The sequence below is a fragment of the Rhinatrema bivittatum genome, chromosome 1, assembly GCF_901001135.1.
Source record: "Rhinatrema bivittatum chromosome 1, aRhiBiv1.1, whole genome shotgun sequence".
In the NCBI taxonomy this organism is placed as follows: Eukaryota; Metazoa; Chordata; class Amphibia; order Gymnophiona; family Rhinatrematidae; genus Rhinatrema; species Rhinatrema bivittatum.
The window spans coordinates 566,361,243-566,386,082 of record NC_042615.1 but is presented as its reverse complement, the minus strand read 5'-3'; the positions used below and the strand labels follow the sequence as shown (position 1 = coordinate 566,386,082).

At 41.7% G+C, this 24,840-nt stretch overlaps 1 protein-coding gene across 1 annotated transcript in view; it reads left to right on the top strand.

Moving 5' to 3' along the window:
* The window catches only part of LOC115099230 (BDNF/NT-3 growth factors receptor), a 239,516-nt gene that overhangs the window by 99,086 nt on the left and 115,590 nt on the right, over positions 1-24,840 (top strand). Inside the window, exon 3 of the mRNA XM_029616695.1 lies at positions 23,180-23,310. Coding sequence (XP_029472555.1) covers positions 23,180-23,310 — 131 coding nt within the window. The remainder of the gene's footprint in view (positions 1-23,179; positions 23,311-24,840) is intronic.

Sequence of the window (24,840 nt, the reverse complement as noted above, 5' to 3'; positions counted from 1 at the left end):
ACATATTCATTCCTAAGTGACCTTTACTGACCTGGGAAGTGTGAACACTTTGTTTCATTTTCTGTTGGTGTTCGTTAGTTTCCAGTTCCATTTCCCATCCCCCCCAACCATCACCTCAGTGGTAACCTTGGTAATATCAATAGATAAGAGGGCAGCCAGCCAATAGGAACACATATTCATTCCTAACTGACCTTCAGTGACCTGGAAAGTGTTTATTTGTATCATTTTCAGTTAGTGCGCACTAAATCGAGTTAGTGCGCACTAACGGGGAGTTAGTGCGCACTAACTCGAGTTAGTGCGCACTAACACGATTTAACGATTTTTAACGATAAATCGTTAGAATTTCTATTGTATCGTGTTCTATAACGATTTAAGACGATATAAACATTATCGGACGATAATTTTAATTGTTGAAAAACGATTCACATCCCTAGTCCCTCATCTCCCCAACCCGTGCTATGGCAACCTGCCTTATTGAGCCCTGCATTCCTATACCCCACCCCCTAAACCTCTCTAAAGGGATTGAATAATTTAAAAGAAGTAGTCCACAGCCTGTCTTCCCACTTCCCCCAGCTGCTTCCCGTTCACACATCTTTTATATAAAATTATCCCTCCTCGGGCTTCCTTCCCTCCCTCTCCTCCTCCCCTCCCCTAACCCTAACCCTCCCACTCTCCCGATACCTTTAATTTTGTCATTCCTCAGCCCAGATCATGATACGAAGCAGCCACAACCCAGGTCTGGCAATTTTTGTGATTTATAGGAAGAACAATTGCAGTGTTGTTCCCATAGTGAAGGCTTCCCAATGGAAGTGGTAGAGACAAAAACAAGAAAGCATGGGATGAATACAGGGGATCTCTAAGGAAATGATGGGAATTATAATGCTAAATTCATTGGGCAGACTGGATGGGTCATACAGTCTTTTTCTGCCATCATGTTTCTATGAAAGGTCTGGGCCCAGATCACAGTCGCTGTGTACATTAATTCGGGTTGAAGAATGGTAACATTTAAGGTACCATGAGAGTGGGAGGGTTACGGTTGGGGTGAGGGGATAGGAGGGTAGAAGCAGAAGGGAGGGAAGCCCGAGGAGGGGTATTTTTACACAAAAGATGTGCAGCCAGGGAGCAATTTTTTGTAATTTCATTGGAGGGATTGGGGGGTGCATATGCTCAGCCGGGTAGAGCCAGTTGCTATAGCTTGGGTGGGAGGGGGCTTTCATTCAGGGCTGGTACTGCAGCTCTCCTTCACTGGCTACATTCTTTTGAATATATTTAGTTAAGTCCAAAGTTATCCATGCACCCAAGACCAGATAACTTTAGACCTGCTCTCAGGCACGTCTTGACTTAGATGAATAACTTATTTGGCTAACTTAACCCCACTGTGGAACATGTCCCTTTCTTATTCAGCTTAATCCTACTCATATAATTTATTTATTTATTTATTTATTTAACATTTCTTTTATACCGATATCCGTTCGCACATCGTATCGGTTCACAGTGAACAAAAAACCATTGGGCAGTGCCCGTACATATAACATATAACGGATAACATAATATAATATGATGAACTAGGCAACAGATAAATACATTTTTGGGAGGAGCCCTTACATATAACAAGCATCAATGGGTAGATGCTATGGAAGAGAACTATAACTATAACTATATACATGAAAGTGCAAAGTACAAAATCATCAGACATAAAGGCGTTCATACCAAGATATCAGTATAACATTCATAGGGGGGTTTATGTAATAAGGGGTGAGATGGAGTAGGCTTGCTGAAAGAGCCATGTTTTAAGTTTCTTTTTGAAAGTGGGGGTATAGGTCTCTATGCGGATATCATGGGGCAGATCTCATGCGGATATCATGGGGAGATCTGGGCCCAGACCTATGCGGATATCATGGGGAGATCTGGGCCCAGACCTTTCATATAATGACTTAATCTGGCTAACATTTAGTTGGATAAACAAGGGGGATATTGAAAACTTGTCATTTAGCCGGATAACTTATAAGTTATCCAGCTAAATGGCTTTGAATTTTGATCTCATTATGTTTTAGGAATAACAATATATAACTTCAAGTCCTTTGTGAAAGAAGGAATTGGAAAAGGGTGGGTTGTTTGAATTTGAATTGGGTTCTATTGATATAGTTTTTTTAATGTGTTTGATTTATACTTATGTTCTTCTGTTCTTATGTAGGGTAATTGTAAACAGCCCATATAAGGTTTAAGTCTGCAGGTACTTTTACCTGCAAACTCTAGCACAAATTTTTAAAGTAGATTTATGCACATAAATCTGCTTTGAAGATTTGCTGGTGTGCATTGAATCTGATGCAGCACATAAATACACAATGTTACACCTGCTCAAGAGTAGGTATAATGTTGTGCAAGTGGATCTACATGCATACTTTCAAAAATCAAAATTATGCATGATAATCTTTTCCCAGCCAACTCCACTCCAAAACACCTATTTACCCTGCCCATAAAAGCTTTCATGAAATCATGTTCCGCAATCCACATGTACTTTTATTCACATAGACATCACATTTATTTATTTATTATTTATTTTTAGTTTTTATAAACCGACGTTCCTGTATAATATACATATCACACCGGTGTACAAGGAAGTAAAACTGTCGCCTCGGGGCGGCTTACATTGAAACAGTTAACAAAGAAACATAAACAATTAACAAAGAAACATAAAGGAGCTTAATGGAGCATAAATGAACTTGGGGGAGTTTACAAACTTGTGGGGAGTTTACCGTAATACAAGTAATACAATTACGGTAATACAAATACAGTAATACAATTATGACTATTTAAGTTTAAATACGAACTCTTCAGTAGCTTATGAACAGGGGGTTGTCAAAAACTGTCAGTGACTAAACTGATATAGTAGATCTTCCTGCTCTTAGTTCTCCGGGAATGCTTGTGAGAAAATGCTTTCAAATGGCTATTTATATGCTTTCAAATGACTATTTATATGCAAAAATCAGTGTTCTGCATATAAATCTTTTTGAAAATCAAGCCTTAAACTTTTTTTGTGCTGATGTAATATATTTGCAATTTACTATTATATATGCAATTTACTATTATATATGTAATGTATATATTATATATGTAATGATGTATATATTATATATGTAATGATGTATTGATTGATGTATTAATTTTATATTTATTGATATATTTAGTGTATTGATGCTTTTTATAATGGATTATGTTTTTGAGACTTTGCAACATTCATTGAATTCAGGTTTTTTCCTGAAGAAAAACATGTCCTACACCAAAACTAAACTAAATAACAAGAGGGTAGTAGTAAATGGACTTCACAATGAAGACAGAAAGGTAATTAGTGGAATGCCTCAGGGACTGGGCCTGGGACAGGTTCCACTGAATATCTTGGTAAGCAATATTGTTGAAGCGGTAGATGGAATATTTTGACTTTTTGTGGATGACATAAAGATCTGCAATATAGTAGCTAGCCCTGAGGGAGAAGACAGAATTAGAAATGATCTAAGAAAGCTAGTTGAATACTTGGCAGTTATGCCAAAAAATGCAGTCATGCGTGGAATGCAGAAATCTGTGGGAGTGGTATGTAATAAGTAGTGAAAAGCTGATGAGCACTGACCAAGAGAGACCTTGGGATAATAGTGTCTAATAATTTCAAGATAAGAACATAAGAAATTGCCATACTGGGTCAGACCAAGGGTCCATCAAGCCCAGCATCCTGTTTCCATCAGTGGCCAATCCAGGCTACAAGTACCTGGCAAGTACCCAAAAACTAAGTCTATTCCATGCTACTGTTGCTAGTAATAGCAGTGGCTATTTTCTAAGTCAACTTGATTAATAGCAGGTAATGGACTTCTCCTCCAAGAACTTATCCAAACCTTTTTAAACCCAGCTACACTAACTGCACTAACCACATCTCCTGGCAACAAATTCCAGAATTTAATTGTGCATTGAGTGAAAAAGAATTTTGTCCAATTAGTTTTAAATGTGCTACATGCTAACTTCATGGAGTGCCCTCTAGTCCATGAAGTAAATAACCGATTCACATTTACCCATTCTAGGCCTCTCATGATTTTAAACACCTTTATCATATCCCCCCTCAGCCGACTCTTCTCCAAGCTGAACAGCCCTAACCTCTTTAGTCTTTTCTCTAGGGGAGCTGTTCCATCCCTCTTCTCTGTACCGTCTCCGTCGCAACTATATCTTTTTTGAGATGTGACGACTAGTATTGTACACAGTATTCAAGGTGTGGTCTCACCATGGAGCAAAACAGAGGTATTATGACAGTTTCTGTTTTATTCACCATTCCCTTCCTAATAATTCCTAACATTCTGTTTGCTTTTTTACTGCCGCAGCACACTGAGATGACAATTTCAAAGTATTATCCACTATGATGCCTAGATCTCTTTCCTGAGTGGTAGCTCCTAATATGGAACCTAACATCATATAACTATAGCATGGGTTATTTTTCCCTATATGCATCACCTTGCACTTATCAACATTAAATTTCATCTGCCATCTGGATGCCCTATTTTCCAGTCTCACAAGGTCCTCCTGCTGCTTGTGATTAAACTACTGTGAATAATTTTGTATCATCTGCAAATTTTATTACCTCACTCATTGTATTACTTTACAGATCATTTATAAACATATTGAAAAGCACGGGTCCCAGAACAGATCCCTGAGGCACTCCACTGCCTACCCCCTTCACTGAGAAAATTGTCCATTTAATCCTACTCTCTGTTTCCTGTCTTTTAACCAGTTTGTAATCCACGAAAGGACTTCGCCACCTATCCCAAGACTTTTTACTTTTCTTAGAAGCCTCTCATGAGAAACTTTGTCAAATAACTTCTGAAAATCCTAATACACTACATCTACTGGTTCACCTTTATCTATATGTTTACTTAACCCCTTCAAAAAAGTGAAGCAGATTTGTGAGGGAAGACTTGCCTTGGGTAAAGCCATGCTGACTTTCTTCCATTAAACCATGTCTTGCTATATGTTCGGTGATTTTGATCTTTAGAACACTTTCCACTATTTTTCCTGGCACTGAAGTCAGGCTAACTGGTCTGTAGTTTCCCAGATCACCCCTGGAGCCCTTTTTAAATATTGGGGTTACATTAGCCACCCTTCAGCTTCAGGTATAATGGATGATTTTAATGAAAGGTTACAAAATTTTGTTAATAGATCTGAAATTTCATTTTTTAGTTCCTTCAGAACCATGGGGTGTATACCATCCAGTCCAGGTGATTTACTACTCTTCAGTTTGTCAATCAAGCTTACCACATCTTCTAGGTTCACCGTGATTTGATTCAGTCCATCTGAATCATTACCCTTGAAAACCTTCTCCATTACGGGTACCTCCCCAACATCCTCTTCAGTAAACACAGAAGCAAAGAAATCATTTAAGCTTTCTGTGATGACCTTATCTTCTCTAAGTGCCCATTTAACCCCTTGATCATCTAATGGTCCAACTGACTCTCTCACAGGCTTTCTGCTTCGGACATATTTTTAAAAGTTTTTACTGTGAGTTTGAGTTTTTGCCTCTACGCCCAACTTCTTTTCAAATTCTCTCTTAGCCTGTCTTATCAATATCTTTCATTTAACGCTTATGCTTTATCCTATTTTCTTCTGTTGGATCCTTCTTCCAATTTTTGAATGAAGATTTTTTGGCTAAAATAGTCTCTTTCACCTCACCTTTTAACCATGCCTGTAATCATTTTGTCTTCCTTCCACCTTTCTTAATGTGTGGAATACAACTGGACTGCGCTTCTAGGATGGTATTTTTTAACAATGTCCACGCCTCTTGAACACTTTTTAAGTTTGTAGCTACTCCTTTGAGGTTTTTTCTATTTTTCTCATTTTATCAAAGTTTCCCTTTTGAAAGTTTGGCACTAGAGACATGGATTTGCTTACTGTACCCCTTCCAGTCATTAATTCAAATTTGATCATATTATGATCACTATTGCCAAGCGGCCCCACCACGTTACCTCTCTCACCAAATCCTGTGCTCCATCGAGAATTAGATCTAAAATTGCTCCCCCTTCTCATCAGTTCCTGAACCAATTGCTCCATAAAACTGTCATGCATTCCATCCAGGAACTTTATCTCTCTAGCATGTCCTGCTGTTACATTTACCAAGTCAATATTGGGATAATTGAAATCTACAAACAAACAAAGTGGAAACCAAAAACGTATTTGAGTCTACTTTTTTGGTTTCCACTTTGTTTGTGATTCAATTGTTGTGGTTAACCACTGACTCTCTTTGATTAAACTGGGTAATTGAAATCTCCCATTATTACTGCACTACCAATTTGGTTAGCTTCCCTAATTTCTCCTAGCATTTCATTGTCCGTCTCACCATCTTGGCCAGGAGGATGGTAATATACTCCTATCACTCTAATCTTCCCCGACACACAAGGGATTTCTACCCATAAAGATTTGATTTGCATTTAGTCTCATGCAGGATCTTTATCCTGTTGGACTCTATGCCATCCCGGATATAAAGCACCACCCCGCCTCCCAGATGCTCCTGTCATTGCGATATAATTTGTACTCCAGTATAGCACTGTCCCATTGGTTATCCGCCTTCCACCATGTCTCTGAAATGCCAAATAATTCTATGTTATCAGTCACTGCTATACATTCTAATTCTCCCATCTTACTTCTTAGACTTCAGGCATTAGCATACAAACATTTCAATTCAAAGTGTGTTTTTTGTTTGCATTTTCATTCTGTTTTTTAATTGATAAGGATAAATTGGAATCTTTTAGCTCAGGAGAGTTTTTAATTACAGGCACTTGGACTACTTTTCATATTATTGGAACCTCACTGTTGAGATGCCCTAATTCTAATGCATCACTAGAATCCTTTGAAGATACCTTCCTCCGAACCATGCGCTACTGAGTGACTATCGGCTTTCTCCTTTGTTCTAGTTTAAAAACTGCTCTATCTCCTTTTTAAAAGATAGCAAAACAATGTGATAATGATATGGAGAGGATAACCAGTAGAAAAAAAAGGAAGTAATAATGCCTATTTACCAGTCAATGGTTAGGTGAAATCTAGAGTACTATGTTCACTTCTGGAGGCCATGCCTCAAAAAGGACATAGAGAGGCTACAGATGCTCCAGAGAATTGAGGCAATGATAATGGTATAGGACCTGTACCAAACGTGTTATGAGGTGAGACTGAAGGACCTCAATATGTATACCTTAGATAAGAGAAGAAAAAGGAAGGATATGATGTAGGCATTTACATACTTGGAAGGTACAAGGTGGCCCATGGAAAAGTAGCTTGTCTGCATGACACTGGCAGTGGCCATCCTGTATAAATGCTGAAGAAGCAAACCTTTTTGAATGGAAAATAAATTATACAAGCAGGGGTCACAATATGAGGTTCCAAGGGGAAAGGCTAAGGAATAATGTTAGGAAGAACATCTTCATGGAAAGTGTGATAGACACCTGGAATATTTTTCTGGAGGAGATGATGGAGAGAAATATAGTAACAGAACTTTAAAAAACAGTGGGCTAAACACAGAGAATCCCTGGAGACAGAGGATGGTAATGAAGCACTGAGTAACTTGCACAGAGTGGCAATTCAGCTCATAAATGCAATGGTATGATTGTTTCATGCTTCCAGGAATGCTTTGGTATAATCTGTATGGAACATTAGTTAGAAGCCTAATTAGCAAATACTAGGGAAACCTGCATGAAGAAACCATTACAACCCTAAACCACAGTGGTATGATTGCATCAGGGTCACAGGTGTTGACTTGGTTTTATGAGAAATAAAGCTGAAGATGGCAGGCGTGAAATGTCCTCCTAGCAGAAGAAGTGGACACCTACACTAGCAGATTTTTGGTATGTCTGGGACAATGGTAGGAAAAGAATTGAGAGGACAGGTAAAAAACTTGGGGCGGGGGGGAGAGAGAAATAAATAAGAACTGCCATACTGGGTCAAATCAAGGGTCTATCAGGCCCAGTGCCCTATTTCCAGCCAATCTAGGTCACAAGTAGGATAGCACATAGTAGATAGATTCTATGCTATCTATGCTCAGGGAGAAGCCATAGCTTTCCTTTAGTCTACCTAGTTAATAAGAGTTTATGAACTTTTTCCTCCAGGAACTTGTCCAAACCTTTTTTAAATCTAGCTATCCTGTCTTTGTCACATCCTCTGACAATGAATTCCAGAGTTTAATTGCGCATTGAGTCAGGTTGCATAAACGGTTTTGTATATTCATATTCCTAAATTGGATGAACTTCTACTGGGCAGACTGGATAGAACATTTGGTCTTTATCTGCTTTCATTTACTATGTCATTATGTTACTCTGTTACTATAAGAGTGTCAAGCTGGAAGTCTCTGCAGAACAAACCATGCTGAGGATAGTGTCTCAATGTTGGTTTACAGCATTTGGAGGCCAATATACAGCATCATAGGAATATTTATCCAAAAATGATTGAACATTTTCTGACTTATCATCACAGATCTTAATTTTATTAGTCAAGGTAGTTTTCATTAGAACAAAGACGGAGAAGTCCATAACGAGCTACAAGAACATTAAGCTGCTAACTTATAGCAGTTCCTTTTAATAGCATTGGCTCTGAGTATGATTTACTAAGGCGTTTTTCACGTTTTGTGGCTGGGGGAAAAAAGATTATTAAATCAGCTCTTGGACAAAAATCAAGTAGCATCAATAATCTTTTGTTTTTACTTAGAATTGCCATTTTACATTGATGTTGCAGAGCACAGAAAATAAAAGGCTGGTGATTCTTGTGTTTGCCCTCTGTAGTAGTGGGAATGTGGTGGGTTTGTTCCACTTCAAAATCCCTCTGAAAGTTAATGTTCAAAAGTTTTGGTGTAAATGATTCAATAAAGGAGTTGGTATCTTTACCTTCTGTGCCCTCTAACAATCCAGATATACTAATAGAGGTGAATTTTAAAAGCCCGGTGTGTACCAAAATCGGGAGAAACTTGCATAAGTGGGGCTCACACGTGCCCACTGATTTTTAAAAGCCAAGCAGATGCACGTGTAATTCCTGCTGTGCTCACATCTCAAAAGTTTGCAAAAAAGGGGCAGGACATGGGCATTTGGAGTGTGGCCAAGAGATGTAAATTTACTTCTGCTAGTTAAAAAGTAAAAAGAAAGAGCCATTTCTCAGGGTTTTAAAGGGTCTGGGATTACTGGAGTGAGTGCAGACTATCAAACCAGGGGTGTTTGGAGGGCTTAGCTATTAACTGGACTGAACTGGTGGGCGAACTGATGAAAGTGGCAATGGCACGCTCCTTTTAAAATTCCTCGGCCTACATGGTAGAAGCGGGATTTACCCACTTAAAACTGGGCGCACATATGCGCACGGTCAGGCTATTTTATAATGTGCAAGCATATATGCACTCAAGCTATAATATGGCCACGTATCTGGGTGTGCGCCAATGCACATGTGCCAAAGAGCGCCCACATGCCAGTTTGAAAGTTACTGTCAACTTGTTTCTGTCATAGTGCTTGTTAGTATTTTGCAGCTTCGGGAAATCCATCTTAACGTTTTTCTCCAGCGGCATCACAGTACACAGAGCCGCCAAGTTACCCAGTTCGAGGAGGGAGATTTTAGTCCAGTCCTGGATTTTTAACACCCCCATCCTGATGCATTATGACTTATAAGACCTGTAGCACTGCTTTCAAAAAATAGAGTCAGAGACTACAAATACCACATTGCTTTGGGATGTAAGTTCAAAAGGAGGACTGGCCAAAAATTCTCCTTTCTGGAGCATGGTAACTTGACAGATCTGCTGTACAGGTGTTCAATTCTGTCTCTTCCAGTCCTTGTTTAAAGTTAGACATTTGTTAATTTAAAGTAAAGTAAACATCTTGAGGTCAATATTCAAAGCAAGTGCAGTGCTATTTAAACAGATAAGTGTAATTTATTTGGCTAACTAGTGGCCGCCGAATATGTGCTTACGTTCAGCAGCTGACGCTTAGTTGCATATGTCACTTAAAATGTTAGCTGCAAAACATAGGGGGATGAAGTGAGCGGATCGGGGCAGAGCAAGTTAGCTGGACAAATTATGCGGCTAACTAACAATGGGGCTGTTGCAATACAGTGCGCTCAGTCGAGTGCACTGTATAACCTACAGTCAGACGCGGGATAAATAGGCGCTAATCCACCCCTAATGCAATAGGGGGATTAGCACCTATTTAACGCGTGTCCGATGCAGAGTGAATGAGTTAGCGCTCATCACATGCAAATGAAAAAAGATAAATGTGCGTTTCAGACGTACATTTATCGCGCAGGTATTAACACCTGCCTGGAGCAGTCGTTAATACCTGAGCACATTGAAAAGAAGTATAGAAAAGCAGAAATTACTGCCTACCTACCTACCATACCTACAATACCTGAATGTAATCTGCTTTGAACTGCCAAAAAGCAGAATATAAATCAAAATAAAATATTTTGAATACCTGATCCTGGCCTCGGACCAATTATTGGCTGGGAACCAGCACTGGACTAAGGCCTAGGCCCAAGCTTTGGGCTTGATCCCAGGGACGGGACTAGCCCGCTGCAAGTTTGTTTTGGTAATAATGCTCTATTTCCAAAAAACAATAAATTCACTATTATTTTACAGGAAAAGCAATTTGGTTCATTTGAAATGCAATAAAAATGGGGTCAGTCGTTAAGTTTTTCATTTTAATTTCAAACCAATGCACATCCATAGAAAACTGGTGTGGAGAGAGAGAGAGGCGACCCTAGCGCCTCCTTCCTATCGTGACCCTCTAATTTCCATAGTGCATGGCGCCCCCCTTGCGGGCACCATGAGGGTGTTAAAAAAGCGGGCGCTGACTTTTCAGCGCCCGCTTTCAGCGCACATAATTGCATCGGCCCCAATATCAGGTAAGTTTAAGACGGCTAAGTTTAGACGAGCCAAAGAGCAGGTCTAAACTTATGGCTAACGGCGGATATATATGCCACGCTACTGAATATACCGTGTAACTCAGTTGAATGAGTTATATCTGGCTAACCCCTACATTCATCAAAATGATATAATATCGCATGCGGTAGGAGAAAGGGGTGTGGCTACGGTAATTTTTAGAATTACCACACCATGCAGTAACATAGCACTTTGCATAGGTGGTGTTGTAGTAAACTTTTTGCACCCTGCAATATTTCCTGTTTTGGAGCTGAGAGAGAGAGAGAGAGGCTTTCAGTCTCACTCCAAATGACTTCTAATCTTCACCGAGGTGTACTGTGCTGTTCGTATGTCTTAGTCTGCATGTAAAACTGGCCCCTAAACCCTAAACCACCACCACCACCTCACCTCACGTTATTAGCTGGCCCTCTTTCTCTCTCCACCAGTTTTCTAGGGATGTGCATTGGTTTGAAATGAAAATGAAAAACTTGACGAATGACCCCATTTTTATTTCATTTCAAATTGCTTTTCCTGAAAAATAATAGTGAATTTTTTGTTTTTTGGAAATAGAGCACTATTACCAAAACAATCCTCTGTCCATGGGACCAAGCCCAAAGCTTGGGCCTAGGCCTTAGTCCAGTGCTGGTTCCCAGCCAAGAATCGGTCCGAGGCCAGGATCAGGCATTCAAAATATTTTATTTTGATTTATATTCTGCTTTTTTGGCAGTTCAAAGCAGATTACATTCAGGTTTTGCAGGTATTTACTTATCCCTGGAGGGCTTACAATGTAAGACAGTCACTTTCAGACTTTCAAACCGGCACGTGGGAGCACATTTGAGCACATGCATTGGCCCACGCTCAGGGACATGGCTATTTTATAACTTGCACGTGTATACAAACATGTTATAAAACAGCCTAGCCGCACATACATGTTCACCAAATTTTCAGTGGGCACAATCATAGTTGCCCAATTTTTTTTGGAAATTTTTGAGATGTGCACACCACGGCATGAACGCGCATATATGAGTGCTTTTTAAAATATGGTTGGCACGCATAAGCCCGACTTCTTCGCATATCCCCTAAATCAATGCATGCGCCGGACTTTTAAAATTCACCTTTTAGTTTGTACCAAGTGTTAGGCTGGGCAAGCCGGTGCCTAGGTAATTTCCCAGACAGAAATAGCACAGGGATCAAGAGCAGAACAAGACAAGGTCTTCTGCCTGACTGGTTACTAGAGATGTGAAGATTCCGGTTCCGATTCACATGTGGGGTTTTTTTCATCGGGCCCGATCGCGGTTTTGTTTATCGTCTGCGCCCGAGCCGATAAAATAAACCCCACCCCGACCCTTTAAAACTAATCCCTTTGCTTCCCCCACCCTCCCAACCTCCCCCAAAACATTTTACAGGTACCTGGTGATCCAGTGGGGGTCCCGGGAGCGATCTCCCGCTCTCGGGCCGTCGGCTGCCACTAATAAAAATGGCGCCAATGGCCTTTGTCCTTACCATGTGACAGGGTATCCGTGCCATTGGCCGGCCCCTGTCACATGGAGGGAGCATCTCCATGTGACAGACCGGCCCCTGTCACATGGAGGGAGCATCTTTAAAAATGGCGCGGGCCATCCAGTGCTCCTACCATGTGACAGGGGCCGGCCAGGGGCGCGGATACCCTGTCACATGGTAAGGGCAAAGGGCCATCAGCGCCATTTTGATTAGTGGCAGCCAACGGCCCGGGAGCGGGAGATCGCTCCTGGGACCCCCACTGGACCACCAGGTACCTGTAAAATGTTTTTGGGGGGGTCGGGAGGGTGGGGGAAGCAAAGGGATTAGTTTTAAAGGGTCGGGGTGGGTTTAGGGGTTATTTTTGTGTGCCGTTTTTCTTGCCCTCCCCCAAAACGATAAGAGAACCCCCACGATCAATATCGTGGGGTTTTCCTATCGTTTCAGGGGAGCCCCCAATTTCTGACAATTTTGAAAATATCGATGATATTTTCAATCGTCCGAAGCCCGATTCACATCCCTACTGGTTACCTCCCCTTTGGTTGGGCTCACAGGTTCTGGTGTCCAGCAGGACTTCACTGGTGGTGTTCAGGCAGGAAGATAGGCAGGCTATGCTCAGGGATGGACTTAGGCAGGAAACATATCAGATCAGATCAAATCAGATCCAGACAAGCAAGGACAGACAAGAGACAGGAGGATCACAGGAAGGCCCACAGGAGACAGAAAAACAAGGGACAGAAAGACCATTGGTGATATATGCCACCAGGAAGTTTGGACACGGCAATGGCAAGGCAAGGACCACAGAGACAGGATAGGCCACTGGAAGACTCAAAAACTGGATCAGGGCAAGTTAGGAACAAGGCTGGAACACACAGGCAGGAACAAGGTAAAACAAAGGCAGGACAAGCCAGAATCATACTGCAGGGCAAAACAGGATTATACCAACAAGACAAAATAGACAAGCTAGGCCTTCAAGAGACCTAGACAAGACAAGGGCAAGGCAGGCAATACCCAAGCAAGATAGGCCACCAGGAGAACTAGTCAGGACAAGGGCCAGACAGGCAATATACAGTCAACCTAGGACATGGGCAAGGAAAGGACTGCACAGGCAAATTAGGCCACTGAGAGATCTAGACAAGACAAAGGCAAGGCAAGGAACACAAGAACAAGGTAAGGTATACACACAGGCAAGGCAAATAGGAACCATAGGCAAGGCAAGGTAATGGCAAGGAGGGCCAAAGCATGGAGCTAGGACAACTCAATGATGAGGGCCTGAGCTAAGAATGAGGCAGGTGTTTCTAGGACTAGCCTTGTTGAATCATGCAGCCTTCAAAGTAGAGGCTAGGGTGGGTCCACACATGGCCCAGTGAGGACCTCTGCTGGCAGGAGTCAGCCTAGCAGCCAGAATCATTACACTGAAGCAATGGAGGGTAAAGATCACAGGCAGCAGCAGTTGGATTTGAACCCTGTCTTCCATCGTTCTTAGCCTGAGCCACTGGGACCCAGCCTGATAAATACTGAACAAAAGTGTTTACTTAGCATTTCAGTTTTATCTTTGACATCCTCCACACATTCCTCGTTTTCACTTCTGCCTTACAGTCTCTCCTCTGCCCTTCCTTCTTTTCCTCTAGAAAATAGTCTTGTCCATTTGTTTTACTACCTCATCTACTTGTAGTCCTCTTCTTGCCTTTGCTTTCCTGATTACCATCCCAGTTTCTCTCAACTTTTCCAGTGATTCTGTCCTGTCCTCTTCTTTCTGAGATCTCTTGTATCTTTTAAATGCAAATCTCTTTGCTCTTACCTTTTCAGCTACCTCTGTAAAAAAAACAAAAAAAAAAAGCAAACTGTTCTCTTTTCCCTCTTACTTTTATAATATAAATGTTTGCTGTTCCTTCAATGGCTCCTTTTAATTTAGTCTACTGTTCCTCTGCTTTACCTACGTATTCCTACCCTGCCAGTGCCTTCCTGCAGAACTCCCCCATCGTCTCACACAATTAATACTGTTGAAGCCCAGGGCCGTAACCTTTCTGCAACTTATCTCTAACTTTGCTTGTATATATTAAACCATGCTGTCTGGTGATCAAGTGCCTTTCCCCCCACTTGGACATTAGGAGCATTTTCCTCATTTGAATATAACAGGTTCAATACTGCTCCCTTCCTTGAGGGCTCCCTTACCATTTGCCTGATGACAGTTCCTTCTAAGGAGTCTAAGATCTCTCCACTCTTGGCTGCTTCTGCAGATGGGATGCTTCTATCAATCTTCAGTAGATTAACTCCCCCCACCATTTACAGCACTTCTTCATTGTAGTCTTACGGATGTCTTTGACCAAATCTCTGTCCAACTCTTCTAGAGATCTGTATGTATGGCTGGTGTACATGGAAGCTTCATCTCCTCTTTTGAACATAACCCATAAAGCCTCATCCCATCCCCGTAACCCTTGCATTTCAGTAACTGTAATACCATTTTCTTACATAAAGTGCTCCTCCTCCTCCTCCTTTCCTGCCTACCCTCGCCTTCCTCAACAGACCATAGCTTGATATGGTTATATCCCAGGTATGGTACTCATTAAACCACATTTCTTTGAGAACAACAATATCTAAATATGCCTCAACCGTTAGCATTTGAAGGTCTGGGTTTTATTGCCTAGATTATGAGCATTTGTGCACACAGCCTTCCAGATACTGCTGATTTGTTTGTCTTCTCTCTTTATAGCCTCATACATACTCTCCTTATCCCCCTCTTGTTTACAGGTAAATTCATGAGAGGCACACTTTGTATGTTTTCTACTTACTTCATTTGTTTGTATTTTATATGGGGAAATGATAACTCAATTTAACAAGCTTCCATCCACCACTCTATCTAGATTGAACTATTTTTAATTTACGATATGAACTGTGAAATTTATAGAGAAGGAATTGCTCAGCAGTTATTTGTGCCCCCCCCCCCCCCCCTTGGTCCGGACTATGAATTACCTCTATGCCTGGGGAGTGGAGTACCACATGAGAAATTATATTTACTAATATGATTTATCTATGGGTTTGTAGCCTGAGTGAGGGATGAGAAAGAGTCCAAGTCACCCCAATACCACAATTCTATGCCATTCCCAAACAACCTCTTACTTGTGGCACCTCAGATTAGATAAAATCATCACACCAGAATAAAACAGTAATTAACCTTTTTACTAGTATTATAGACTGCATGTAGACAGTAAATCCAACCAGAACATTAACTGGGAAAAGTACAATAGTGAAGTAATACAAAAATAACACTGGGTATGGCCTGTTAGCCAGGGCAACCAACATACTCATGTGGATAGTAAAACAAAATAAGCAACATTATTAAAGAAAGGTTGGGAGAAAATGCAGTGAAGTACACAGCTTTCAAAAATTGTCTTTACCCCTGAGTACTCAAAAAGGGGGGAGAAATAGATGCACCCCAATGTCACCAGTTTGTAAAGGATGCACCCTGAACCAAACACAAAACAGTGTGGAAAAAAAACAATCAAGAAAATGAAGAAGTTCATTTTGATGGTGGACCTGGCTAAATGACAAACCAAATAGATGAGCACTGCAGTGTGTGAAAGGTCTCTCTCTCCTAGGGAGCTTCCCCAAATGGCTTACTTGGCATTAAACAAAAAATGGGTCTGATTTCAATCTCTTACAGAAAGATCACGGTCCATCATCTTTTTCCCTGCCCTATCTCATGTGGCTGTGGCTGTGGCTTTGGCAAGGGTTTTTGCTTTACTTAGGCCAAAAGGCTGAAGCAGTTAAGATGAGATACTGAATTTCTGAGAAAAAGCAAGGAAATAAACCTTCTCCCTCCTCTGCTAAGATACTCTATGTGCAAAGCTTAGATTACTTAACTCAGTTTCTTAGAAGGGTGATCCAGCCATGTGCTCCTGGGCTTGGATATCTCTGGAAAGGAAATCTCGCAGTTTCTCAGCTCCTGGCTCCTCTATCTCATTGAGATTTTGCATGTAGCATGACTAAGAAGAAAACACAGCCGTCTGCCTCTCCATTTTCTCAGATCACAGACTTCTGTCTCTCCCTCTCGATAATTAACTTTTCAGGAGAAAACTGATTGCAGGGCTTCCAGATGCACTCCTCTTTTCCTGGCTCCTGGCTCCAACTCTTGGCTGTCTCTGCCCTCACCCACAGACAGAGCCAGACAAATTGTGCCTGTTTTTTCCTTAAATGGTCTCCTTTGGCTTCCTCATCTGCTGACTATATAGTTCTGTTCTCTGGGCAAGCTAAACAGTACAGCCTTTTCCCCAACTTGTAACACTGTGTGTGCTGGATGCTGGTTTTTGCATAATATTTGTCACTCACAGGGAAGCACACAAAGATTTTGACATATTTTTATATTCCTTCACCTTCGCTGCGGCTGCTTGCAGTCTCTGCAGGGTTGAAAAAAACCTTTTTAGCAGGTCCAAAATACATCACTCAGATCTAGACTCAGCTCAGTCCATATTGTAAGGCTCCAACACATGAAAAGTTTGTAGGGGCAGGAACCTGACTTATAGTAGCTTCTAGGGATGTGAATCGTTTTAGGACGATTAAAATTATCGTCCGATAATTTTAATATCGTCTTAAACCGTTATGGAACACAATACAATAGAGATTCTAACGATTTATCGTTATAAATCGTTAGAATCGTGAGCCGGCACACTAAAACCCCCTAAAACCCACCCCCGACCCTTTAAATTAAATCCCCCACCCTCCCGAACCCCCCCCCCCAATGACTTAAATAACCTGCGGGTCCAGCAGCGGTCCGGAACGGCAGCGGTCCGGAACGGGCTCCTGCTACTGAATCTTGTTGTCTTCAGCCGGCGCCATTTTCCAAAATGGCGCCGAAAAATGGCGGCGGCCATAGACGAACACGATTGGACGGCAGGAGGTCCTTCCGGACCCCCGCTGGACTTTTGGCAAGTCTTGTGGGGGTCAGGAGGCCCCCCCCAAGCTGGCCAAAAGTTCCTGGAGGTCCAGCGGGGGTCAGGGAGCGATTTCCCGCCGCGAATCGTTTTCATACGGAAAATGGCGCCGGCAGGAGATCGACTGCAGGAGGTCGTTCAGCGAGGGTTCCGGCGCCTCGCTGAACGACCTCCTGCAGTCGATCTCCTGCCGGCGCCATTTTCCATACGAAAACGATTCGCGGCGGGAAATCGCTCCCTGACCCCCGCTGGACCTCCAGGAACTTTTGGCCAGCTTGGGGGGGGCCTCCTGACCCCCACAAGACTTGCCAAAAGTCCAGCGGGGGTCCGGAAGGACCTCCTGCCGTCCAATCGTGTTCGTCTATGGCCGCCGCCATTTTTCGGCGCCATTTTGGAAAATGGCGCCGGCTGAAGACAACAAGATTCAGTAGCAGGAGCCCGTTCCGGACCGCTGCCGTTCCGGACCGCCGCTGGACCCGCAGGTTATTTAAGTCATTTGGGGGGGGTTCGGGAGGGTGGGGGATTTAATTTAAAGGGTCGGGGGTGGGTTTTAGGGGGTTTTAATGTGCCGGTTTTGCGATTTTACGTTTTTTTGATTTTTCACGATTTTTCACGATTTTTCACGATATTTTACCCCCCCAAACGGCAACAATACGATTCCCTCCCCCTCCCAGCCGAAATCGATCGTTAAGACGATCGAGGACACGATTCACATCCCTAGTAGCTTGCTAGTTACAAGAGTTTTTAAATGATAACTCCATTCTTGATGTGTTACAAACAGGCTTCAAGAAGGCTCTGGTGTAGAAGTGTGGTAGCCTATTTTGCTAGCACTATTTGATAATTTATATTTATATATTCATTTCATACATTTATTTATTTATTTAAAATTCTTAAATGCCACATTTTCAATTAATAATGGTCTAAATGTAGGCAAAAGAATTGATTCCCCAGTGCTTTTATTGAATTTTAGTGCAGCTGTTGATAAAATTGATCATGCTGTTTTACCTGCTGAGTTAAATGTGATTGGGGTTGAGGGGACTATTTTAAATGGTTTTCCTCATTTTCAACTGACAGAATGCAAAAACGTTAGTATGGATAACTGCCCCAGTCATCAGTGTTATTGCCAATTTTGTTTAACATTTATCTGCTTCCATTGTGCAGTTTGATTTCACTATTTGTTTTGTGCTATTTTATTTATACCAATGATGTACAGATTTTTCTCCCTATGGGCTCCTCTGGACAGGCCACTTTTGGGGGTTCAGGAGATGAACATTTGGCTTGTTTGTATATGATAGAGGATTGGGGTAGAGGAGGCTTGGCACCCAGGCAACATGCCAGGTATTTTATGTTTGTTTTTTTTAGTTATCCGGCTATCTTTAGACCTGTAATTTTTCCAACCAGAGTCAGCCAAATAAATGTACTCAGGTAAATTTGAGCCCCACCCCTGAACATCTCTGTCTTGACTCTTTTTTCTTTTTTTTTATCACTGAGGAGTTTCCTTTTGAAAATGAATGTGCAGTCCCACATGTACAAAGTACCTGTCAGACTGCAAGCTCTGCATGGGCTATCATTAGTGCCCTCAGACAGGGCAATATTTAAAGCCATTTCTTCAGATAAAACAGTGATCCACGAAAATGGGCTTGTACAAAATTGTCCACCCTACCCTATACATGGATAAAAGTGTGTGCATAGGGTCCCAATGTATGGAGAAGAGGCGTTCCTGGGACAGGACCAAGTATGGGTCTGCACTTAGGCTCATAATTTTGACTTTTCAAAAGTATGCGCGTATTTTCTCAGAAAAGCTGCCCACCCAAATTATCAGGTGTAATTATCTGTGGGTAGTTTTTCTGGGATAATTTTGAAAGGGAAAATACACATGAACTCTCCCTTTGAAAATTAGTTTAAAGTCTGTGGACAGTTAAAAAGTTATCCCCATAATGTCTTATGTTTGAAATAAAGGCTCACAATGAGATAAAATGTAAATGGAAAATCAAAACTGTAGTCATTTGGGAAATAGCAGCTGCAAATTACAGATCTTGGAAAAAGATTTCATGGGAAAGAAGATTTATGATTTGTAATGATTTGTAATGGGTTTCATTAGCAATACACATTGGTTTCAAGGTTTATAGCAGGAAACCATGTCCCTCAGGACAGAGGATGATAAGATCTGTTCTTATGGGAATTAGAATCCCATACAAACAAACATTTTTTAAAACCAGATAAATCACCATGAAAAGCTAATGAAGTTGAATGTGATCATCAAAGGTGAAAAAGCACAGAGGACAAAACAATATTAAAGACCAGTAAACATATAGTGCAGTACACAAACCAGAACATGATCATCTGGAGTGACCAGTGTGCATTTCAATCATAGCCCCAAATATAGCTCTTTAGTGCATTGCTTATTTTTCTCTTTTTATCTAAATGACAAAAATCATTCCCCAACTTTGCACTACATAAACAGTGGAAAGAATACACCAGCCAATTAATTCAAATTAAAAAAACAGCTTTGCTGTACAATTTTTAGTTTCTTTTTGTAAAGGCTGATAAACCACTTGAATGTAGAGCAACTGGTGCTGGACAATCACTGGTCATATCAAGGAGAATGGAAATCAACTATCAACCAGGGGATAATGCTTCAGGCTCAGAAGCCACATCATAAATCCTGATTTGGCCAAGTTACAATACAGAAACAGACCATCTCTTATGTATCTAAATGACAAAAATCATTCCCCAACTTTGTGTTACATAAACAGTGGAAAGAATACATCAGCCAATTAATTCAAATCCAAAAACAGCTTTGCTGTACAGTTTTTAGTGATAAATAGCAGTAGTAATAGTAGTACTAGACACTATGAAACTAAATTATATGAAAGTAAAGTATGTTTATGGAAGGATGGTTCTATTAAGGCCACTTTAATTTTCCTCTTTCATTGCTCATTAAGGGGTAGATTTTCAAAACCGGCACGAGTGCTATCTGGCACGCACACATGGACACGCGATGTTATAACATGCGCACGCTGGCATGCACATGTTATAAAATGCTGGGTTGATGGCGACGCACGCAAGGGGGGGGCTACTTTTGCAATTACGAGTGGCGACGCATCGGGGCCTTCCCCAGTTCCCTCCCAGTCCACTCCAATTAAGGAGTGGACTGGGAGGGAACTTCCCAACCCCTAGCCTACCCTCCCCCTATCCCTATCCTAATTACCCCAAATTTTGTTATTTTACCTTTTGCTCCTACCTCAGAGCAGGAGCAAGTTCCATGTGCTGGCACCCTGCCGGCACATGATCCCCTGGCACAGAGGCAAATGGCCACTGTGCCGGGCACCTCTAGCCCCGCTCCGCCTCCCCAGACCACCTCCAACTGCCTCGCCCCGCCCCGGACCGCCCCTTTTTCAAGCCCCGGGACTTAACCCCGGGATGCGTGTTACGCACATGGCCGGGCCATTTGAAAATTGGCCCAGCACGTAAGGCCCGACCATGCACCTAAACCCAGGGATTTATGTGTGCCAGGGTTTGAAAATCTACCTCTAAGTGTTTGTGTTAATTATATGATAAGATAACAAAACATCTGTCTATGTATTACATATAGTGTCACTGAAGAAAAAGTTAATGACAAACAGTACCGATTATGCCACTCAAATTATATTCCCCTTGTACATATAGGGGTAAATTTTAAGACATGCGTGCGCTACCCGGCTCGCATACATGGACACGCGATTTTATACGCGCAAGGGGGTGCACAATTGTACACCTTGTGTGCGCCGAGCCGTGCTGCCTTCCCCTGTTCCCTTCCAGGCTGCTCCAAAAATCAGCAGCCCGTGAGGGAACTTCCCTTCCTCCTAGCCTGACCTTCCCACTCCTTCCCACCCCTTCCCCTAATCATTCCCCCCCCAGCCCTACTCTAACCCCCCCTGACTTTTATCTTACCTTTTGCGCCTGCCTCTGGGCGCAAGTTGCGAGCGCCGGCAGCCTGCCGGCACGCGATCCTCCGATACATCGGTAATGGCCTCTGTCTTGGAGGCCTTTGGCTCCGCCCCACCCCTGGACCGCCCCTTTTTGCAAGCCCGGGACTTACACGCGTCCTGGGGCTTTACACATGTCGCCGGGCCTTTTAAAAATAGGCCGGTGCGCATAAATCCTCTGGATTTACGCGCATGGGGCTTTTAAAGTCCAGCCCATACTGAAGTCAATGTGATATTATGCAGCAGAAATTATTTATTTATTTATTTATAACTTTTTTTATACCGAAGTTCAGGTAACAGAATTACTTATCACTCCGGTTTACATTATAACAAGTAGAAAACAATGTAGAAAAAAATTAGAGTGAAAAATAGTGACGTAAGGCGGAACAAAATGTTTTTACCAAGGAGGATGTTAGGAACATACCTAAACCTGAAACATTCTTTCATGATGGAGATTCTGCACAACTAAAACAAATATCTGTGACAATGGAGTATTTAATAGACCAAACTGACAAACTAAAGAGCTATAAATCACTGAAACTGGATGACATCCACCCCAGCATTCTAAAAGATCAAAAATATTAAATTGCTAACCCTTTACTGGTAATCTGTAAACTACCATTTAAAACTGCCATGATACCTGAAAACTGGAAGGTGACCAACATGATCCCAGTTTTTAAAATAGGTTCCAGGGATGATCCAAGACTCTATAGACCTGTGAGTCTGACATTGGTGGCGGCCAAAATGGTAGAAGCCATTCTAAAAAGACAGAATCACTTGCCGTAAAGATAGATGTGGCTTAATGGGGAAGAGTCAATGCCTTCATCAATGAAAAGTCTTGCCTTACTAATCTTTAAGATTTGTTTTTTTTTTTGAAAGGGTAAATAATCATGTAGCTAAAGATGAGCCCATTGATATATTCTATTTGGATTTTTAAAAGGCATTTGACAAAGTTCCCCATGAGACACTCCTCAGGACATTAAAAAGTTTTGGGATAGGAGGCGATGTGCACATAAGAATTGCCACACTGGAACAGGTCAAAGTCCATCAAGCCCAGCATCCTGCTCCTGCCAATGGCCAATTCATGTACCAAGTACTTGGAATATCTCATAAAGTAGATCTCATTTCTGTTACTCATTCCCAGGGATAGTAACAGTTTGCTTTAGTCTACTTTGTGTTATGGACTTTTCCGCCAAGAACTTGTCCAAACCTCTTTTAAACATACAGCAAATGACTGCCACTGCAGTGACAAGTAGCTATGAATGAAAGCTCATGGTGGAACTGGAAGTACAATGGAGCAGGAAGAAATTGTGGGATTGAAAAAAGAAAAGATGTATAAACACAAATTGAATTAAAACTTAAAATACAAAAATAAACAAAACCATGTTGAAAAGCAATCCTTGTTTATTTTTGCATGCAAAAAATGTGAAGCCAGAAGGGATTACAAAGAGCTGATATTTCTTTGAATGTGTGTGGCTATCAGGATTTGTCATTTTGCTGTCCCTATTGCTGCTCTGTGTAGATGCACCCTTTGCACACCCACCTGTGCCAACCCTGAGCAGTTAATTTTTCTAACACAGTATCAACTTTGCACTTTTTCTTGGGAACTGTTTATTGTGTTCAATAACTGACACCACTATAAGGAAAATAAGACCGGAAATAGCATGTAAATGGTTCATTCTCCTCTCATTATTGTTTGTATAATATTCAAAGCTAAAAAAAAAATGTAGTTTCAACTTTTGGAAAGCTTGTCTAAATCTAATGGTTATCCAGGATCTTGACGATGGTTCAAGCTCTGCAGTAATAAGAGTGCATACAGAAGACCATTCCTTCAAAGCGCTATCTTTCCTTACAGCTCCTTTTTCATTCATTTACAGTTGTTCAGCACATCAAACGACACAATATTGTTCTGAAGAGAGAGCTAGGAGAAGGGGCCTTTGGCAAAGTCTTCCTGGCTGAGTGCTATAACCTCTACCCTGAACAGGACAAAATCCTGGTGGCAGTGAAGGTAACGTGATCTGGAATTTCCATTATTAATTCATGATGACAAGTAAATGCTGCTTTTTTTCTTAAAAGATAAATGTTTGCCTATGTAGCACACGTGGCGTGGCTCCTAGTATATGTGTGTGCATGGGGTCTTTATGGATAATGGAATGTCAAGAGCTCATGATATCTGACCTGACATTGGGAGTTGAGTTTCATACTGCAGAAGGGAAAGACAAGAATACAAAGAAAAACCTGATAGTGGCATAAAGGGGCAAAATGTTCCATGAACTTTCAGAAATATGATGAGACAAATATGTGTCATTAAAAATGCATGTGGCTTTTTATTTAATAAGTCTTTATGACCATGTCAAACTCACCAAGTCACCCACCCCAAGATCTGTATCTGGTACATTTTCACGCTATTTTCCATGAAAAAGAATAGGATAAACAGTGAAAACAGAAAGAAAGCACTAAAGTAATAAAAAAAAGTAAAAGAAAAGAACCCATTCTAGATCATAACAGATCAAGCGGTTTTGTATTTGTTTTGTGTGCACAATAAGAGTGATCTACCAAATCTTGAGAAATGATCTAAAGTTTGTCAGCTAAAATTTAATGCTAAGAAAATTCAAGATCATGCATTTGGGTTACAAAAATCCAAGAGAGTAGTATAGTGTAGGGGTGGGATCTGGAGTTGGTCATATTTGATCTTAAGGTTGGCAAACGGGTTGATAAGGCAACAACAAAAACCAGAAGGTTCCTGGGTTGCATAGGGAGAGGAATAACCAGCAGAAAAAGTAGATGATAATACCTCTGTACAAATCTATGGTGAGTCTTCATTTAGATTTTAGAATACTGAGTACTGGGGGTAGCTTGCTTATTGCGGCGGTTACTACCCTAAACCAATTAAGCCTGATACATCACTTTGAATGTGTATACAGCGTTGCTCTCTGCTTCAGCAGCAGGGACAAATGTGGAAAAGAGGATTTATATTCAGACAACATCCAACAAGGCATGGATCTGTGCAGTCTGGGTAAACAAGCATCGAGGTAACTTGCTTGATGCGGCGGTTACTAGGGATGTGCAGAGCAAAATTTTATGTTCATATTTTTTATGTCCGAAAGGGGGTCCCACTTGCGGCCAATATGGACATAAAAAAAATCCAATGAGTTGGGTATATGTACATATGTGCAAAAAAAAATTTAAACCCCCTCACCCTCCTTAATCCCCCCCCCAGACTTACCACAACTCCCTGGTGATCGAGCGAGGAGTGAGGACGTCATTTCTGCAATCCTTGGCGAGAAGCATGTGACGTCGGTGGCACGTCGAGTGACGCGGCGTCACGTGATTCCCGGCTCGTTCGCGCCGGACGGCTCGTTCGGCCCAAAAAGAACTTTTGGCCAGCTTGGGGGGGCCTCCCAAGCTGGCCAAAAGTTCTTTTTGGGCCGAACGAGCCGTCCGGCGCGAACGAGCCGGGAATCACGTGACGCCGGCGTCACTCGACGTGCCGCCGACGTCACATGCTTCTCGCCAAGGATTGCAGAAATGGCGTCCT